The 20743-nt window shown below is 47.3% G+C and overlaps 1 protein-coding gene across 10 annotated transcripts in view; it reads left to right on the top strand.

Moving 5' to 3' along the window:
* The window catches only part of LOC146859221 (uncharacterized), a 217122-nt gene extending 197120 nt beyond the window's left edge, over positions 1-20002 (top strand). For 6 of the 10 annotated variants that reach the window (XM_085646954.1, XM_085646953.1, XM_085646955.1 and 3 more), the window contains 2 exons: positions 10196-10231; positions 19650-19994. In XM_085646954.1, coding sequence (XP_085503080.1) covers positions 10196-10231; positions 19650-19801 — 188 coding nt within the window. In that variant the 3' untranslated portion in view covers positions 19802-19994. Of the gene's footprint in view, positions 1-10195; positions 10278-19649 lie in introns of all 10 variants that reach the window. The other 4 variants (XM_085646952.1, XM_085646949.1, XM_085646947.1 and 1 more) reach the window with 2 other exon arrangements.
* Positions 20003-20743: the final 741 nt, after the last annotated feature.

Genomic DNA, 20743 nt, shown 5'->3' with positions numbered 1-20743 from the left:
ACTGAACTCGTTCTCGTATAGGGAGACAATGCAGGGACTTCAAGAGCGGAGTGACATGGTAGAATTTGCCCAGATTGTGGACCAGGCGGGCAGCCTGGTTTTGGACAAGTTGTAGTCGGCGCATGCTGTAGGCAGGCATGCCGTAGTATAGAGCGTTGCCATAGTCTAGGCGGGAAATTACCATCGCCAGGACAATGAGTTTTAGGGCAGAAAAAGAAAAGAAACGATAGACTTTGCGGATGGTGCGGAGTGAAAGAAAGGAGGAAGAGACAGCGGAGTTGACCTGGGAGTGCAGAGTGAGTTGGTTGTTCAATTTGATCCCTAGAGTTTTCACGGAGGAAGAGGGAGGAGGGGGGGGACCTAGGGAGGGGGGCCCGAAAGACGGGGTCCAGGGACTGGTGCAACCACCTGTCAGAACCAGCTCAGTTTTGTCTGGGTTTAACTTCAGGTGGTTGTAGTTCATCCAGTCCCGGATAAAGATCATGATCGACTGGAAATTCGCCATAGACTCAGGGGAGGGGGACAAAGTAAAAATAAGCTGGAGGTCATCTGCGTAATTGTAGACGGAGACCTCCATTTGCTGAAGAGCAAAGATGAGAGGGGCAATGTACAAATTAAATAAAAGAGGAGAGAGGGAAGAACCCTGGAGAACCCCGCATTGCACCTTCCGGAGGTCCGCCGAGTAGTCGCCCAAGCGAACAGCCTGGGTGCGGTCCGTCGGGAAGGAGGACAGCCAGACCATAGCTGAGCCACCGACCCCCGCCGCTCCGACACGAGAGAGTAAGATGGAATGATCAACCATGTCAAAAGCGGCGGAAAGGTCGAGGAGTACCAGGGCCTGGGGATGGTTAGTGTCCATACCTTCTCTGAGGTTGTCAAGGACCGATAGCACTACGGACTCTGTGGAGTGTGTGGGGCGAAATCCAGCCTGACGGGGGGCTAGAACTCCATTTTCCTCCACAAAGGTACTGTGAGCTCTGGTGACATGGCGCTCCAGCACCTTCCCTAGGAAGGGCAGCAATGAGATGGGGCGATAATTAGAGAGAACGGAGGGGTCGGCGCCCGGTTTTTTGAGGATAGGGACAATGATGGCCGATTTTAGAGGTTGAATGACAATGCCCTGGGACAATGAGCTATTGAGAAATTCGAGAGGAGGCTCCGCACAGACCGAGTAAATGTGCCTCAGGATATGGGCAGGACAGGGGTCAAGCGGAGAGCCTGATTTAATCAGCTGAAGAAGGGAGAGAAAGGCTTCCTCAGTCAAGGTAAGAAACGAATCGAGGCGTGCCGCGACTGATGGACACTGGGGGTTGACGAAGGAAGGAGGGGGCAAGGGGATATTGGCTTTGATATTAGAGATTTTGTCCAAAAAATAGGAGTTAAGAGAGTCACATAGATCCTGGGAGGGGGTGGGTTTGAGGGTGGCTCTGTCGGAGTAAGCAAGGTCATGGACAATAGAGAAAATTTCTCTGGGCTGGTTTTCAGCAGCCATGATTTTGGAGGAGAAGTAGGCCGTCTTCGTAGCCAAAATAGTTTTTTTATATTGAAACAGGAGGATGGTATACTGGGTTTTGAGGTTAGGGCAGTAGTCACGTCACCAGGCCCGCTCGGCATGGCGCACTGTGAGTTTTAGTGCCTTGAGTTCCTCGTTGAACCAGTGGTTGGCATCGTTCGCACGTCTGGAGGACACCCGCCAGAGGGGAGCGACAGAGTCGCAGCCTGACAGGAGCCAGGAGTTGATGGAATCGGCTTGTGCGGAGGATGACAGGCCGTGTAGGTCCGGACTGAATGCAAGGAGAGTAGCGGAGAGAGCGGGCACGTCGACCTTGCTCCATGAGCACGCCCAGGTGTTTTTGGGGAGAGAGGGCTTGGAGACTGGGCTAAGATGTAGGGAAAAGGACAACAAGAAGTGATCAGACCAGGTGCAGGGGGAAATGAGCAGGGAGGCTAGAGGGCAATTTAGGGACCAGATTTGATCTAGGATATGGCCCTGAATGTGGGTGGGGGAGTGAACGTGAGAATCAAAGTTGTGGGAACGGAGGGTGTCTGAGAAGTCTTTCGAAGACGAACATTCGGCAGGGTCGGACGGCCAGTAGTTAAGATCACCTGTGGGATACGACACCACATTAACACACGATTCTCCAGAAAAAAAAACAAAAAGAAATTGGCTTCCCTCATGTAGAGGGATTGAGAAAAATGCTTGACATAAGTCAATCACTGTAAACCACTCAGCTTCACATGGGATCTGGAACAGAATCACAGACGGATTCGGTACCACCGGACAACATGGAACGACTGTCTCATTAATTTTTCGCAGATCCTGGACAATCCTAAATTTTCCCATGATAGGCGAACTGCATGGGCTACCCATAATCTCTTTTAAAATTCCCTCCTTGATCATGGACTCGATTACAGGCTTGATCCCTGCAATCGTTTCAGGTGACAGATTATACTGGGGCGTCCTAGGAAATTCTACATTCGGCTTGACCTGGATCTTTACTGGATCTACACCTTTAACCAGTCCAATCTCCTATCCACTGAGGTCCCACACAACAATTGACACGGAATCCCTCAGATCGAGTGGAAGTTCCTCCACTGTCAGCGCTGGATACATCTCTACGCACACACGCTGATTCGCAACCTTAAAGGTCACATCATCATCCCTCGTCGGTACTTCCACTCCCTTCGGGGTACAATAGATAGTGCAATTCAGCTTGCACAACAGATCTCTACCTAACAGGCAAACTGGACTAGAATCGCACACCACAAACTGGTGCCGATCTCAGAAATTTCCTATCTTCACCGGAATTGGCTCTGTCAGTGGGCTAGTCAGTTTCTTATTCGCTACGCCAACAACTTGGATTGACTGTCCCGAGAGGGGTAGGTCAGGGACTACTGCAGATCATACAGTAGATTGAGTAGCACCAGTGTCAACCAAAAAGGCTGTAGGGTGACCATCAATGTCTGCTTCCACAAATGGTCCCCTCTGATCTACCTCTAAGACTGCCCCAAGCGCGCAGTCCTCTTCCCCTCTCAGGCACGGTCGTGCCAACGGATCTGGCCTGTATTCCTCACTCCCTTCAAACATAGGCATCTGTAGGTAAGTTTGGACTCCCTGTTACATATTCTGTATCCTAGGTGGTTGAGGAACCTGCACCTGCGAAACAACAGGCCCCATTTTGATCATCTTAGGTCGAGTCACTGTAGTGACCATGTCCGCCACAGGAACCTGAACTATCTCTCCTTCCTGCTGTATCTGATTCACCGGGTTCAAAGGCCACTCGCGTTTCCAATGTCCGACCTGGTGACAAAGATGACAAGCAGTGGTCTTCTTCAATGTCGCCACATCCACTCCTGTGTTACTATCAATTGATTTTGGTCTTCCCTGACCTTGGGCATTCTGGTTTCCTCCTTGATTATTTCCCTGTTTTCTACCCAACGTCCCTCCATTAGGCTGTCCCTGAGTTGTTTGCATCTGAACAAGCGTTAATTTGTCTTTCAACTTCCTGTGCTTGGATTCTATCTCATCACTACAGTACCTGGCATACCGTAAGATCTCATCCACAGGCTTATTCTGCCAACAAATCAAATGCTGCTGTATCATGAGACTAACCTCTGGCCTCAATCCCAACACAAATTTCGAAACAAACTGTCCCATGTCCTTTGCGTCTAACACATCCAGTCCACTGTACTGTTTAAAAGCCTGCAAAAGTCTTTCATAAAACTCATGCACCGTCTCTTTTGGCTCTTGCACTGTCCGGTCTATCTTCATCCAATCAATGTCCTGAGGTGAAGTTTTCGACTTCAAACATGTGATCACCTGTTCGAACTTTTTCATCACTATGGGCGACGGACCTTTCGAAATTGGGTCCCTGTCTGGCTCTGAGGTTGGCCACTCAACAGCAATTTTACATGCTGACCATAAATCGCTCGGAACCACAATGTCAAATAATGTGTTCAAATCGACCCACAACACCTTAGAGATTTTGACAAACCGATCAACCTGCTTGTACCATTCCACTGGCTTCTTCCTTAACCGGGTAAAGTCATTTGTAAATGTAGCCAAGTCACCCCTACTCCAAGGTACATGTACATATCCTCCATTCTGTACCTCTCATAAAGGGAAATTCCCTATCTCTGTCATCCCCCCACCTGGAGGCGGCGTCTCTCCTATCGTTCTCCTAGAACTTTTCTTCTTAGATCATCTTTCTTCCCACTTATCAAGCATAATCCATGCATGCATTGCTACGATCAAATCCTTGATATGAGTTCTCAAACCCATGACTCTCTTTTCTTCCAGTTGCTGATCACTGTACTGCAGTCTATGACTTCCCTGCAATAATTTCGTTTTAGACAAATCCATATCATACTTTTTAGCCAATTCTGACAACTTCTCATGTGCAGTTCGTGCCTTGTGAGTCACATCTTTTGCTACAAAGAGTAACTTGTCTTGTTCATACATATATGTTCTCTCAAGAGGTAAGTTTCCACTTATTATCTCATCTACTTCTGCTTTCAACCTCACAACATCTAACATTCTTCCTTTCAGGGCTCCCTTCAGTACTTCTCTACAAGCTGCTCCATCTTTTTCATCGTAATCACATTCCCGTTCCTGAGATCTACTCTCTTCTGACATACTCATAGGAACTGAACGATTCACTATTGTGCATCGTTCGCTTTCTGCTGTTCTCACACTCTGATACTGATTCCTCACTGGCAGTGCCCACATCCGCAAATCTGATCTTGACTCGGCCAAAGACTTCGGCCTCACTGGTCTCGCCTCTGTCTGTCCCCTAGAGGAGTCTGCTTTAGCTGGCAATGGCGTACTCCATTCTATAGGCTTTGGAGTTTGCTCCATTCCACTCACTGATCCATTTCCTTCAATTCCACTCCTCGCTCCTACAACTGACTGCACTGAACTTCCAACCTTCTCTTGATCTGGGTCATAGACAGAAACAATGGTGACCGGTACCTTTAGTGCATCCGGTAACCGTGCACCTCTCCCAACCTCTGTGCTGGCTACAGGCTGATTTCTAGTGTCCTTAGCTCCTGTCGAGATCTTCCCTTCTATTCTCACTTCCGACTGAGTCGGTACTCCACTATTCCCTTCTGACTCAGCCGATTTTACCTCGCAAAGATCGGGATTGTATGGAGGTGGTCTCTCGGACAACAACCTCTCTAATAGGCTATCATCTGTATCACTGTCATCATTATCATCTGCACTCTTTACCTTTGAGCCATCAGTCTTTGCCAATAAGGGATACAACCTGTCCCCCTCTATTGTTTGCACTCTTCACCTTTTCTCTTCTGCATCCCATCTTGCATTCTGAAATGCCTTAATCGACTTTTCCACCCTCTCCTAACTTCGATCTCTTTTCCTGTCATGTGCTGCTCTAATCCATGCATGCAATGCTTCAAACTGAGTTGGTCTCGCCAAAGGTCGTAATGCCGCCATCACAGATTTCAACTGATACAACACTTCCACTCTAAATGAGCCATATCGCGGGAAAGCTAACTCTCCTTCATTCTGGATCATCTTATGCCAATTTTCAAGCCAAATTATGGTATGCAACCCCACATTTCTTGCCATGTAATGTGCTGGAGTATCCTCAGGAGGGGCCTCTTTTCCCCCACGAGTAACCACATGTTTGTCACCTCTGCACAATTCTCGAAAAACTTTAAAACACTTCATGATGGAAAAATTTCAATCGCACACAAAGTTTTCGTTTACTTCCTGATGTCAACCCCACCAATAGCAGCGCGATCCACACCAACCGACCTATCGCAGCGCGACACCTTCTGACGTCACTCTTCCTCCGCTCGCAGCAGTTCCCCTCCTTCACAACTCACATCTCATCCTTGCATTCGTCCCATTCATACGCTGAAATAACCGTTTGTCCCAAACAAGTTACTTCTCTGACTGTTCGTCCACAGTCTGTCAAAGTTGTCGACCTCGGTTGGCAAATGTTTGTCCACGTCCGGCCAGACAATCACCTCTGCTAGGTTACAAATACCCAAATTCCATGTGCAACAACCCACGACCAGCGTCGGTTCCTCACGCACTCACACATTCGCACCCCCTATCTCGGTCCAGGTGATCGATGACGTCTCACGATCCCCTTTCGGTGGTCATCAAAATCTACCTCGGGTGTCTTCTACAACAAAATTGCTTAAGCTACTCATCAAGCCTAAGACTTTCCCGGGCTGCGCGCGCTCACAGCCTGATCTCACAATCACTGAACACTCACTCCAACTCCACAAGACATCACACACCAAAACATCACCGCAATCTACAAACATCTCATCCTATTCATACTCACTCCTCCTCGAACTGCTGCTTTCTGCCGCACCGCTACTCTCCATCAATCTCCATCAGCCGCCGTCGTCCGCTGCTCACCATCGCATGAGTCACCATCACTTGACTTCTATGGGGCTCAAGGATCTCTTATCCTAATCTAGATCTCCCCTCACTATCAGAGATAACCATCCTCTGCTACCAACTGATAGGACCGGATTCTTGCCTACCTGGTTCTCTCCAAGAATCCTCTCTGGTCGTCAGGATCTTTTTATCCGCCAAAGAGTGTAGAGGGGATGAACACAATTATCAAAATATATCTACCAAAATTAGATTTCATTTGGAAAGGACCACTGACTCTGAATCTAAAATGTATAAGATTTTATTACAATCAAAATCAGCTGAACATACAAACACCTCAGTACAAGGTGTAAAAGGTAAATAGGCATTAACACAAAAGCAAGCCTACGCAAAATTCTCATTCGACTTCAGACAAAGAGAATCATTGATTCCAAAAGCATTAAGGAAATAATTGTTAGCCTAATATCTATTTTAGGAAGCATTAGTCAAAAGAAAAACATTTCTGTCCCTACACTGCCTCTAAGGTGACATCCCTACATAGCATTCCCATCCCAGGCAAAAAAATCAAGAAAAAGGTGTCAGAAGTGAAGACTTTCTAAGAAGTACGTTCACTTAGTCAGAGCTCGATCTAGGATGCTCCTTCTAGCTTCCCGCCTAAACCTCTTCTGCTCAACCCACGGAGCACTGTCCCTAATACAAAACCTCAAAATCATAGAACACACCCTTCGGCACACTTCTTCGGCCAGGTCTTCTCTCTGTAGTTTTCCATCAGAAATTGTCGTCGTCCAACGTCCGTTAGCTTGACCTTGGGTCCCAGACACCCTTCCTCGCTGAAAGTAACTTCTCCACATTCCAATGCACTCCCCTGTTGGCTTCTCACAGCATCCTAACTCCTAAAACAAAGACCTATTCTCGCTAACGAGCTAAATGTCCTTGCACCTGCAACAGAAACATGGAAACGAGAAAACCAGCTCACATCTTTAAGATTTTACATTATCCTGCAACCCAAAGCCTTTGCCAAGGGAACCATTTTCGGCCTACAACATTAGCTAACATAAGAAATGAACAGGCCTTCTCTTCTAATTTATATGCAGTCAGGCCTTTACAAAATTAAACACTCTATTAAATCACACTCTAAGCATTAGTTTATCATTCTCATATGTGTGAATAAGCACTCTACACGTGTAACTTTAACATGGCACACTAACCTAATACATTGCATTGTACGAAAACTAATCATTGTGCATTTTACTAAATACATTCACGATAGCTTGCAACGTTGATCCTCACAAAAGCGTTATTACATTTCTAATCACCTCTATGTTAAACGATTACAGCAATACATTTCTATGGCACTTCTAAACATACATTGATTAATATGCGGGTGCTGACTAACGGTGAATATGATGCACCCCTACAAATTTCAAAATCTCATAACGCTCTATCAGCTATATCTACAAGATATAGTGCATTCCTGTCCTTATCCCCTGCGTTGGCGCACAAACAGCAGCCGTGCGCAAACACAGACACCCTTGCGCCATGATGCAAGGGTGCCTGCATTCCAGGGATGATTGTTGTTGTGCAGAAAGGGACATATTCCTGCACAAACACAATCATTAATGTTGTTTTGCTCCTACTACGTGTGCTGTAGAATGCAGCATACAATGGAAAGAGCAAAAAAACAGGAGAAATTAAAGTATTTCACCTCGTTGTGCCACTCCTACGCCTTCCCTGGAGAGGTGTAGGATTCTGACACATTACCAGGTTTACGACACTTTGTAAATCTGGGAATGGCTCAGGTTCCATTAATGTTGGTTGGAATATGCACAGCAAAACCCATGGTGTGCCCCTTTCACGCTGAATAATGCGTGTAGGGGGCCCATATTGCAAAGCCATGAAATGTCATGCCGGTATCTTTATATGGTCCTTGTAAATATGGTGGACATGCTGCGCCCCCGGTGCGTCTAAAAAAGTGGCGCAAGGCAATGAGCTTGTAAATGATGGCCTATGATTTTAAATGTTTAATTGCTTTTTAGGAATCACAACTCTTTTACTGACTTTTAAATTGGAACTGCAAATTCATACCGATTTGATGTTTGGAAGAAGTATGTTTTAGGCGCCCACCAATTCAATAAGAAATGTATAAATGTTTTGCAAGCAAAATCCATTCTCAAAACATTAAAAAGTTACTGTCACTTGATTTGAAGTGGTAACCCATTTTCAGAAGGAAAGGGGTCCCACCAGGAGGCCTTCACCTTTGTGGATTCATAACATTGTTAGGGAACAGGCAGTGGTCTAATAAACTTCAGAGATAAAGTTTTTTGGGGGAAATGCAGCATTAAGGAAAACGGGCTGGATTTTAAAAGAAAAAAAAAGGTTAATTGATTAGCAATCACAGACGTGGTGATCTGCTGCCCCTAGCTTACCATACTTTATCTGGTGGCCTTCATTGAGTGCAAGCCATTTGCAGCCTACCTCATTAGTATTCATCATAGGTCAGTTCATAGAAATTCTTTAAAGGTCTCAAAATTACTTTTTTTCAAACTGAGACCAGTTCTTTGTGAAAGGTTAATAGTACATCTGGCCCATAATTAAATGAATGAGAATCCAAGGCAGTTTAATTTTTATAGTCTATGCAGATGCTAGTGCTAAGGACCACCTATGTAATGCTCTACTTCCTGGTGACTTGCTCCTGTTCTTTCAAGCAGGCCCCAAGTCTAGTGCATCATAGGTGCTTTGTACCCATGCCACCCAGACACCCCGTTGAAAGTGACCCTTATACTAAGGTAACTGAGACCACCTTGACACACTGAACCACTAGCTCAGGCCCAACATAGCTTTGTGAAGCCAGCCGCACACTATTTCACCACCTACCCTTCTCCAGTCCCTCCTTTCTTCTTCTCTATCTTCGTGATGCATGTAAATTACATTACTTAATGTTTTACCACAGGCCAGTGGATGTAGGTGGTGTTTTTTTTGTAACACTCTCTTTCATATAAAAATATATAACAGATCTATAACCTAAAAGTTATTACATTATAAAGTTATAAGATTTATTTTTTATAACCTTTTGGCAACCAATACCAACAGTTACAAAACTCCAGTGATGATCTAACTTTCAAAAAGCCTTTATAGGTTGTATTTATTGCATTTAGAAAAAAAAATCCAATGGCAATAATATTAAGGGTTTCACCAAAATGGAGCGTGTTTTTTAAAAGTTGTAAGATTTTTTGAAGTTTGTTAACATTCATTCTTTACTTTTTGAAGAGCGTGTTGTGCTTACAACTGGAAAAATCACGTGTAGATCTGGCTAATAACAATATCATGTGCGCGCCGCCAACCAATCAAGATCCGCAGTGTAATATGTGCCGAGCAAGCATGCAACTCATAGCATAAAGTACATTTGTAAAACGCATGACTCATGAAATTCCTGTTATTGTTATTCTTGCATTTGTTATGTAGTATTGGCTAGAAGACTACACAAGATAGAAACAAGGCACACAGTTGACACAGAGAGCCCTAGGGCATAAACTAGAGCCGCTACATGCCAGCACCCCAAGACAAACATTAATGATTGTACCCTAACCAGTTGTTCAAGATGAGTTAGATAGTGTGACAAAAATACCAAAAGATACTCAGTCCTACGCTGCGAGACGCAACCACGGCACCAGGGGGAGGAGGCAGCGGATTTCCCCTCCTGGCAGCAAGGGGTTGGGTCTGACAAAATATTGTTGCCTAGGGTGGGTCAACGCATTGCATTGCCCTGCTGATGAGCCCTCCATTTGTCTTTCTGACTCAGTGTTATTTTCATTTTACCAGGGATTAGCTGGATCACCATTGTGATAGCTGCTCCAGGTAAGGATTCCTTACAAGAAGCACAGGGATGGGTACATGACATCTGGTAAGTCTGAGTAATTCATAAAAAGAGTGGCCACAAGTAAGTCTTGACCTGCCCTGAATTATTGAATCAAGAATGTCTACCCTCAGTAAACACAAGGATGGCACCCGGGAATGTAAGGCCTGAAGTTGGCTGGTAGAGGACTGAGCCGCGCGGTCAAAGGCTTTATGCAATCGAGCAAACTGGATTAAAATCCCTTCCATGCCTCATTGACAACCAGTGAAGATCTATGTGCACGTGTAAATTTTCATAATTTTTCTGAAGATAAAAAGTCTGACTTGTGAGTTCTGTGCTCTCTAATTGTTACCTAGGGAAAATCAAGCAGGCCTAAGCACAGACCTCTTTAGAAGTACAGGCTACATGTTTAGAGACATATTGACAGATGTACCAATCATTTCTTCAGTCAGAAACACTCCGATTAAAAGATTTCAACAGCAAAAATTATGGGACTCATTTACCATATTTTGACAGACGACAGCGCAGCAAATCTTCCTGCTGCACTGCCCTGTGTCTAAATAAAAGGGCAGGAATGCGCTGTATCTACAAGATACAGCGCATTCCTCTCCTTATCCCCTGTGCTGGCGCACAAACAGCATCCGTGCGACATGGTGCAAGGGAGACTGCATTGCAGGGATGATTGATGTTGTGCAGAAAGGGACACATTCCTGCACAAATGCAATCATTAATGTTGTTTTGCTCCTACTACGTGTGCTGTAGAATGCAGCATACAATGGAAAGAGCAAAAAAACAGGAGAAATTAAAGTATTTCACCTCATTATGCCACTCCTACGCCTCCCCTGAATGAGAATCCAAAGCAGTTTAACATTTATAGCCCAAGCTGATGCTAGTCCTTATGAGCACCTATGTAATGTGCTAATTCCTGGTGACTTGCTCCTGTTCATTCAAGCTGGCCCTAAGCATTGGTGCTTTGTTCCCATGCCACTCAGACACCCCCATTGAAAGTCCCTGCCCCTGCATCCACTGTCTTGAAGGTCAAAGGTTTGACTTATTCTTTCCTTAGCTCTCCACCCCCACCATGCACAGTACTCCATAGATGGCTAAATTGTTGTCCTCCTGCCTTTGAGCCACCTCCACATCTTTGTTGCTGTCGACTTGCAATTATCCTAATTATTTGGCTACCCATTGTTTCAAGAATTTCTTGATTGGCCTTCACTTAGGCCTGTGTTTCAGTTTCTCTTGCAAAGTTTAGTTGACCCTTGTAATCCATGGGAATTTTGTATGTGGGTGCTAACAGTGCTTAGTGTTTTCTCTTGAGTATTCTGAAACAATTTCACTGGTAACCAGCATGCTTTTTCTAAGCGAATGCATCCCATACTTACCTTTTCTCCTGAGGATGTTAAACTTTGACTTCGTTAACTCACAAGTATTTTGTAAACATGTACCTACTTTGCTTAGCTTTTCTTCTGCAGTGGCTCAGCACTTGAATGAGAAAGGTATGAGGAATGGAACAGGTGTCTGAATTTGACTACAACATATTCAGCATAGTCCTGATTTTCAGGCACATACCCAGCTTACACAGGACTTCACAAGCTTCATGCTTTTATTTTGTAGACACAAATTAACAATGTGAAAAAAAAACTCACATCTATAGCTGTGATCCTGCCTATTTCTAGTTTTGTGAGTTCTTGTTACTCCATATTTATAGTTCTATTTGGGTGCATTAACATAAACACAATGATGATTTTTAATTTTTTCATTTGCCCACCAATTTCCCACCTTTGGTTTACTTTTCCATACTGTATTATCCATTTGTCTCTTTTCATTCCTCTCATTCTGTGTTCATCCACTGATCTTACAGTTCTTCATTTTAGCCATGTTCACGCAGTTTTTGTCTATTACTCCTTTTCATTCTTCTTTGACTTTGTAATTAGGAGTTTTCACCTCTGAATGAGGACACTGGGACAAATTGTGGTTGCACACATTTAATTTGTGAAAACCGTCTCTCTTCTTTTCATAATTCCAAGCAAAGATGTCTTTAGAAACCATGCCAGAAGACATTCAATAATATGAATCCTTTCTAATCTACACCTAATCTCGCCACCACCTGGGTCCTATTTAAAGGGCCTGATTCAAAGACATAAAATCTGCAGGCTAACTTCTTCGCATGGGTGCAGGTATCTATCTTTTACAGAATTCCAAAAATACTCCTAGAGTAGAGATGGAAAAAAAGTTTGACAATCCACAAACAAGTATGCTTATGGGTTTGCTCAAACTTTCGGAAAATTCATACTGTGGAGCCACATTCACTCTTCGATCTCCACACTCACAGAGGTTTGCGTCAGAAATATTTTTCAAAGTATAATACTATTTGTGTGAATTTCAGAAATGGTATTACACTTCTAGAAATTCTATCTCAGTGTGTGAACTGACCCTATACACAAATACTATTGTAAATTGAGTTCCAAAAGGGAGATTTTGTGGATTTTAGTCAACATCGTGCAACTCTGTTAGGCTGAGTGGGGCCACTGCCAATGTCCTAGAGTATGAATTTGCTCCAGTAAGTTTAACTATTACACAACAAATGATACTCTGTTTCTGCTAGTAATGGGGGTCCCTAGTTGGCAGGTTGTTGCGGGTTGTTACCCTGTTCAAGTCAGGACCCTCATTCCTAGTCAGGGTAAGAGGACACACTTCTAAAATAACCCCTACTCACACCCTTGGTAGCTTGGCACCAGCAGTCAGGCTCATCTCACAGGCAGTGTGTAAAGCATTTGGACATAACATACAGTGAAGACACTGCAAAAGGACACCACACCAGTTTTAGAAAAATATCCAATATTTTATCTGTGCAAAACAAGACCAAAACTATAAAAATCCACTATACAGTTCTAAGAAATATCAATAAGAAAAAGTAGACTTAAAATACAGTTCCTTGAAGTCGATGGCTATCACGGTGTCGTTAACAACAAACCCATACCGCTCATTCGTGGGTCAGCTACAGTGTTGGGATGACTCGCAAACAGTACCTTTAGAATGCAGGGCATCGGGCCTTGTGGTGAGGTCCAGTAGAGTGGCGTCGGCAGGCGTCAGTTCCAGAGGTCGGTGCAGGAGTCATTGTGGGTTAACTTACGGGTGATCCAAGGACAGGCAGCGATGAGTATCCTAAGCTGTCTACCTGCCTGATGAGCCAAACAGCACAGTGGCCAATTCAACTGGTGCTACCTTTTCATTTGGGGAGTTTTTCTCTTTAATACCATAGACCAGCTGTCCATGATTTTACTCACGCCTCTTTAGAGGTGGAACGTTACAAGGCCAGCCCCCGGTTACTAAGGCTTACAACTGCCTGATTGACTAGCGGGTTGCCGATGTTTACATCCAGGGTCCTTCCATAAAGACTCCTGGGGTTTGGCATAAAGCGAAATGCAGTGCTCCTTGAGATGGTACCCCTATGTAGCTGAAGGGATACAAAGTCACCCATGACGACGGTTGGTGAGCACACGAAAACTACTTGTTAATGGCTGAGAGGAACCCTCGTGAAGCCGAAAGGGGAGTCCACCGGTATAGGACCTGCTGTATCCTTTGCCAAACAGACATACATCTAGCTCCAGCCCATCCTCCTGTACCCTGAAATACATAGTCCTAGACTTATCCACAAATTCGTCATGTCAAATACTTGCTACCGCATGCACTAAGCAGAGCTTCCCCATAGAGCCTAACTGGCTTGAATCATGTCCATGTGGGCATTCAAATTGTGAGCCACAAGGGGTCACTGATCTCCACTTAGGGAGATCACCACGAGAGCAGGCCCATCAGTATCTCACTAATGCAGGAAACAGCAATAAAATGAGGCCCTGTGAGAGTTGGGGGTCACGTAGGTGCAGAGCACAAGTGCTGCGACCCCAGCCACGACCCGACACAGAACAAGCACCTCGTCAGATCTCTGGAACACGGGCAACGTGTTGCTCACCTGTTTGCCACCCTCACTGAACGGCTACGAGCACGTTGGCACCTGGCCCCGTAACGCCCACCTCCCCAGGGAAAGAGCCACAAACCACGCCTCTCCCATGTTCCCCGCTGCCCTGTTATTCTGCTAGGATGAGGAAAAATATAAAAATATATATATCCTGATTTACCATACTTGGTATTGCTCTGATTCGAACCTAGATGGCAATCGATGCCAATGCATGATCAGGCCAGCCAGGACCACATCAATCAATCAATCAATCATTACACTTATAAAGCGTACTACTTACCCGTGAGGGTCTCAAGGCGCTGAGGGGAGGGGGTGCTTCTACTGCTCGAAGAGCCAGGTTTTGAGGAGTATTCTGAAGGTGAGCAGGTCATGGGTCTGCCGTAGGTGGGTAGGGAGGGTATTCCAGGTCTTGGCGGCGAAGAAGGAGAAGGATCTGCCGCCGGAGGTCGTTCATTGGATGGGTGGGACAGCAGTGAGTGCGAGGCTGGCGGAGCGGAGCTAGCGAGTGCGGGTGTAGAAGCTGAGTCGGCTGTTGAGGTAGGCTGGTCCGGTGTTGTCGAGTGCTTTGTGTGGGTGGGTGAGTAGTTTGAAGGTGATCCTCTTTTTGATGGGGAGCCAGTGTAGTTCTCTCAGGTGGGGGGTGATGTGGCTACGGCGAGGGATTTTGAGGATCAGTCGGGCGGAGGCGTTTTGGATGCGTTGAAGTTGTCGCAGGTGTTTGGCCGGGATACCAGTGTAGAGTGCGTAGCCGTAGACTAACCTGCTGCTGACGAGGGCCTGGGTCACCGTTCTTCTTGTTTTGATGGGGATCCACTCGTAGATCCTGCAGAGCATGCGGAGGGTGTTGAAGAAGGAGGAGGAGACGGTGTTGACCTGCTTTGACATGGAGAGGGAGGAGTCGAGGATGATTCCCAGGTTGCGTGCGTGGTCGGTGGGTGTTGGTGCTGTTCCCTGAGATCAGCTTCAGTTCCTCATCCATTCGGCGACGGCCTTCATTCCCTCGTGGAGGTTGGTTTTGGCGGTGTGTGGGTCCTTGGTGAGGGAGAGGATCAGCTGAGTGTCGTCGGCGTAGGAGATGATGTTGAGATTGTGCTGGCAGGTGACGTGAGCGAGGGGGGCCATGTAGACGTTAAACAGCGTCGGGCTGAGGGATGAGCCCTGGGGTACGCCGCAGATGATGCGGTGGCTTCGGAGTGGAAGGGGGGAGGCGGACAATCTGGGTTCTGCCGGAGAGGAAGGATGTGGTCCAGTCCAGGGCCTTTTCTTGGATTCCAGCTTCTTGGAGGCGTGTCTTTAGTGTGCGGTGGCAGACCATGTCGAAGGCAGCTGACAGGTCCAGGAGGATGAGGGCTGATGTTTCGCCATTGTCTAGTTGGATCCTGATGTCATCTGTGGCGGCGATGAGGGCTGTCTCGGTACTGTGGTTTATTCGGAATCTGGACTGGGACAGGTCTAGGATGTTGTTGTCCTCGAGGTAGCGGGTCAGTTGCATGTTGACGACTTTCTCGATGACCTTCACCGGGAACGGGAGCAAGGAGATGGGCCGGAAATTCTTGAGGTCCGTGGGGTCTGCCTTGGGCTTTTTGAGGAGGGCGTTGATCTCGGCGTGCTTCCAGCTTTCCGGAAAAGTGGCTGTCTTGAGGGAGATGTTGATTATCTTCCGTAGTTGGGGTCGATGGCTGTGTCTGCTTTGTTGAATATGTGGTGTGGGCAGGGGTCTGACGTGATCCTGAGTGGATGGAGTTCATGATCTTGCGTGTTTCGTCATCGTTGACGTTGGTCCAGGAGGTCAGGCGGTTGAAGCGGGTGGTGTTTGCAGGGGGGGTGGGGTCTGGCATAGTCGCGGCAGTCGTGGTGTTGAAGCTGTCGTGGATGTCAGTGATCTTGCGGTGGAAGAAGGTGGCCAGCGAGTCGCACAGTTCTTGTGAGGGTGGGATGTCATTGGTGTTGGCCTTGGGGTTGGATAGTTCCTTCATGATGCTGAAGCTGTCGTGTGCGTTGTTGTCCAGGTGGGCTTTGAAAGAAGATCTCTTGGCTAATCTGATGAGGTGGTGATGTCTGCGGGTGGCGTCTTTGTGGGCTGCGTGGCTGTCTGATGTTCGTTCGTAGAGCAATTTCTTCTCCAGTTTCTGGCATGCTCGTTTGGAGGTCTGGAGCTCTTCGGTGAACCAGGTGGCTTTCTTGCTGGCACGGCTGTTGGAGGGTTTCTTGAGCGGGGCGAGGGTGTTGGCACAGTCGTTGATCCATTGTCTGAAGTTGCAAGCAGCGGTGTCTGGGTCGGTGGGGTTTGGTGGGTGGGATCTGGGCGAATGTGGTGGTCAGCTGTTCTTCAATGACTTTGCTCCAGCAGCGGCGGGGCAGCTGTTGGGTGCGGTGGTGCGTGGTGATCTTCTTGTAGGTGAAATGGATGCATCGGTGATCAGTCCAGTGGAGTTCGTTGGTGTGGTCGAAGGAGACGTGGGGGCTTGTGGAGAAGATGAGGTCAAGTGTGTGGCCGGTGGCGTGGGGGGGAGTGGTGAAGAGTTGACTGAGGCCGAGGTTGGCGAGGTTGTCGATCAGGGTGGCGGAGTTGGTGTTGTGGAAGTTCAGGTCCCCGAGGAGGATGTAGTCCGTGGAGGCGAGAGTGTGGGGTGTGCTGACGAGGTCGGCGATGGAGTCGCTGAACGGTGGCCGGGGTCCGGGGGGTCTGTAGATGAGGGTTCCTCTGAGGGTGGTATTGGGGTCGGTGTGGATCCGGAAGTGCAGATGTTCGGCGGTGCTGATGGTGACGTCTGCGTGGGTCGAGACCATGAAGGTGGTCTTGTGTATGATGACTATTCCTCCTCCAATTCCATTGGTACGGTCTCTGCGGGAGATGTTGTAGCCGTCCGGGATGGCTATGGCGATGTCGGATGCCGAGGAGTCGTTCCACCAGGACTCTGTCAGAAAGGCAACGTCAGGGGCGGAGGTGTCGAGCAGGTCTCAGAGCTCTACGGCGTGTTTGCATGCAGAGCGTGTGTTTAGGAGTATACAGCGGAGGTGGTTGGGTCCGGTCCTTGGTGGTTTGGCGGTTCTGTCACTGGTGAAGCTGCAGGTGCGGCAGGAGAAAGGTCCGTGGGTGTGATTCGGGGCAGCCTGGGTGCAGGTGTGGTCTCACCCGGCATTGAGGGCGAGGAGGGTTTTGGTGTCGTATCGGAGTCTGGCGTCGTGGCGGTCGTGAGGTCCAGTCGTTCTGGCGCTGGGCACGGACAGGCGCAGGCGGGAGCCGACGGGCTTGCCTTTGGCATGCCTTCAGCGCGCCAGTGGCACGGCCTCACGGCGGCCGCCATAAGCAGTGGAGGTGAGAGGGTGGAGCAGCTGGGAGGGTGGAGAAATGGCGAATTGGAGCGAGGGGGGCAGGGCCGCAGGGGACGCAGCGGCGGGAAAACGACAAGGAGAGTCAAGGCAAGGGGACGGGGGTGGGGCTGCAGGAGATGCAGCGGCGGGAGAGAGGATGGCAGGGGAGGCGTGGAGAACAAGGCACAGGGGTCAGAATACCAACAAGGCAGTACAGAACAACAGTACAAGCGGATGACAAACAGTACAAGCAGGTGACAAACAGTAACAGGTGAACGAACCTTCCCAGTAGCAGCAATCAGCTGGGAACAACACGGGCACAGTCAGGTGGAGCGAGTGCCCTGGCAACGGGGTCAAGGGGTCGCTCCAGTGCCTTTTAAACATCCCTGCCCTGTGGGTGGCAGCTGAATCTGTGTTACAGCTGCAGTGCATTCGCAGGTCTGGCCCATATGGGTTAAATCTCACAGCCATGTTGGTACTAGCATACCCATAAGAGGTGGAACTGTCCAGCCGTGCTCCCCTGAAAATGCGTCAATCGCTCCCATGCAGGACCGAACTGGCAAACTACAGACATCTTGACTCGGGCAGTTGATTCAATACCTCATATTAGGCCCCGCTGAGCACACTACACATTTGACAGTAATGCCCGACATTGCTGGTGTCATTAACCCTGGTGCTCAAAAATTGTTCCCCTGAACCAACCAGCCGGATGTCATCAACCAGAGACAGGAGCGATGACTCCTTAAGGGCCCCATACTCACCGGCTGAAACGGATGAAACACTGTCTATATAACCGACATGATGCAACCGTACATGACTTCCAGTGTGTCCAGTAGGGGAACAAAGAGGTCAGCACCTGGGTTGGGCAGGTATAAGTACCTGGCCTCAGTAGCCTTGGCACCGGAAATGACGCAGGGAGAGTGCTGGAAATGGGGAAACTCCCGTGGGTGGTCCCATTGATTGAAGTAGTGTGAGTGTGACAGAATGCAGCACTAAGGGGGCCGCCCTCTTACCAGGATGCACTGTGTGTGCCTCAGGCAGCCGCATTTTTCTGTACAATGCAGTAAATGGATCTGCCTATTACAGGGAATCCTTTTAAAGGAATTAGGATGTGCACACTGGAGGAGGGGATGGCTTTGCTGTAAGTAGTGTGAGGGGAGCCTTTCACTGCATTTTCCCTCATGGTGGTGGCTTTGTGCTCTTATGTCTCACTCGCCACTGGGCACCTCTGCAGCAGGTCTGCCGTTACCCCCCTTCTAGTGGAAGATGGAGCTGAGAATGTCAGCATCACCATTCATAGGGAGCCACATGGTGCTGCATGGATACCATGCATAGCTGGTTCTGCTGGCATTGTGGGTAAGGGTTTGCAAGATGGTGGCCCAGGCTTATGTCCTTGTGCTTCAGACATGTGCCGCTCCCACCCTCATGCGGGCAGTTGTAGTTTTGCCCCGGCCTTTCCCATATTAGCAGCAGTCATGGTAGACTAGCCATTCCAGCGTAAGGGCGAGGCCGGTGGCTCCCAGTACCATTGCCTCCTGGCTCTATCCACCTCTGGCTACTCCAACCCAAGCGGAGTCCTATCACTCCTGCGCCTTTGCTATTCCTGCTTCTGGGGCGGTAAAAACAATATCTAAGTTATCACTGCTACAACTCTCATGGACTGCAATGGGGGGTGAATATAATATCTGCAGGACATTTACAGACCAGCAATTCTAGTCCAGCAGTGCAGTTGTGTCTATCCAGACCTAAACGTAAGTTGTGCTGCATCGACTGCATCTCTGTCACGTCCTGCTTTCGGTGTCCAAGGCTGGAGTGCAGCACGTGCACCGAATAAGACGCCGATCATTTGGCACCGAAACGTAGTCGTCGTTCGCTACCAATGGTCGTATTTTACCACAGAGTTCAGGCTAACAAAAGTCGGGTTTCCAAATCACAACAACCATGCAGATAATCTCCACTGAGACTCTTCACATGTGAGAATTCCTTAAATGTGCATCATCTTTGGGACTAGCCTGAAACCCGGACTGGAGTTCCCTGTCTTGTGGATTGACAAATCATGAGTGGGATGAGTCACGATTCATTTATCAGGAGGTTAATTTGCTTTTCTTTATATTTTTTGTTCGTAGAAACTACTAACAGTGGGAGTGGAGCGGCAGCAAACTTCTCAGCTGGAGAGATCAGCTTCCTGTACTGCACAGCGGAAGTATGCCTGGGTACCATAGATATGTTCAGCGGCCGGCCGAGCTCCACGAACGTCGACGCTGCAGGAGGACCATGAAGGGAACTCGGCAGCGTTTCCTGCAATGGAAACAAAAGCGCATATTTTCAGCTGAAAGTTCCTTACGTCAATGTCTTTTGCATTATTATGTACCACCTCACAAGAATGAACGTACTTGGACTTCAAGAGTTATTAGAGATTAGAAATGATTTCAGGAGTGTCACTCATTAAAAGTACAATAAAAAGACCTTTTAAAAGTGCCCCACATGAGTTGTCTGTTTGTAAGTTTTGATTCTCATTGAATCACTGCTAAACAAAATGACTAATGATAAATGAACTTAAGAGAAAAAGATAATAAAATATTGTAATTATATTTAAATGTTAATGTAAATTTTAAATTGATCAAAGAGTGTTTGGTGGCCCAATCAATATTTCTAGACAAAACTGACTGTCCATTCACTGTTTATGAAAAACCATGAAATCGTGGACAGAGTGGGTAGTTCTATCAAGAAGCCAATAGAGGACGTTCTACGCATATACGTCACTTTCGTACCTTGGCGGTCACCTTTGTTGCCACGCGCTGACGGTCCTCACTCACCAACCCACAAAACAGGAATGTAGCTTCATAGATGTCAAACACAACACGCATTTTCAATGCAAAAAGTCTCGCATTTTGTGAAAGTTAGAGCTATTGGCGCTGTAACTGTTTTTTTCTTAAGTGTTTGGAATAGATGTATGTGGTGTGAAGTGGAATTATGTGGATTAAACATGTGGCATTTAGTGATTAGGCATTATGTGGAGTGGGATTTTGTCTTATGGAGAGTAGTTTTATGGTATTGTAGTTTGTGTTGTGGAGGGTTAGGTAGTACAGTTTAATTATGTGGTGTGCTATTTACGTTTGTGATGTGGAATTATGTTGTGTGGATTGTATTCATGTGCTGTGTTTGGAGCACGGGCCACAAGTGTTCGTTAAAACATTCGGGGTCCTTTGTACAGTTGGAA

The sequence above is a fragment of the Triturus cristatus genome, chromosome 3_2 (assembly GCF_964204655.1).
Source record: "Triturus cristatus chromosome 3_2, aTriCri1.1, whole genome shotgun sequence".
Taxonomy (NCBI): domain Eukaryota; kingdom Metazoa; phylum Chordata; class Amphibia; order Caudata; family Salamandridae; genus Triturus; species Triturus cristatus.
Note: the sequence above shows the minus strand (reverse complement) of the source record. Positions and strands in the feature narration are given on the sequence as shown.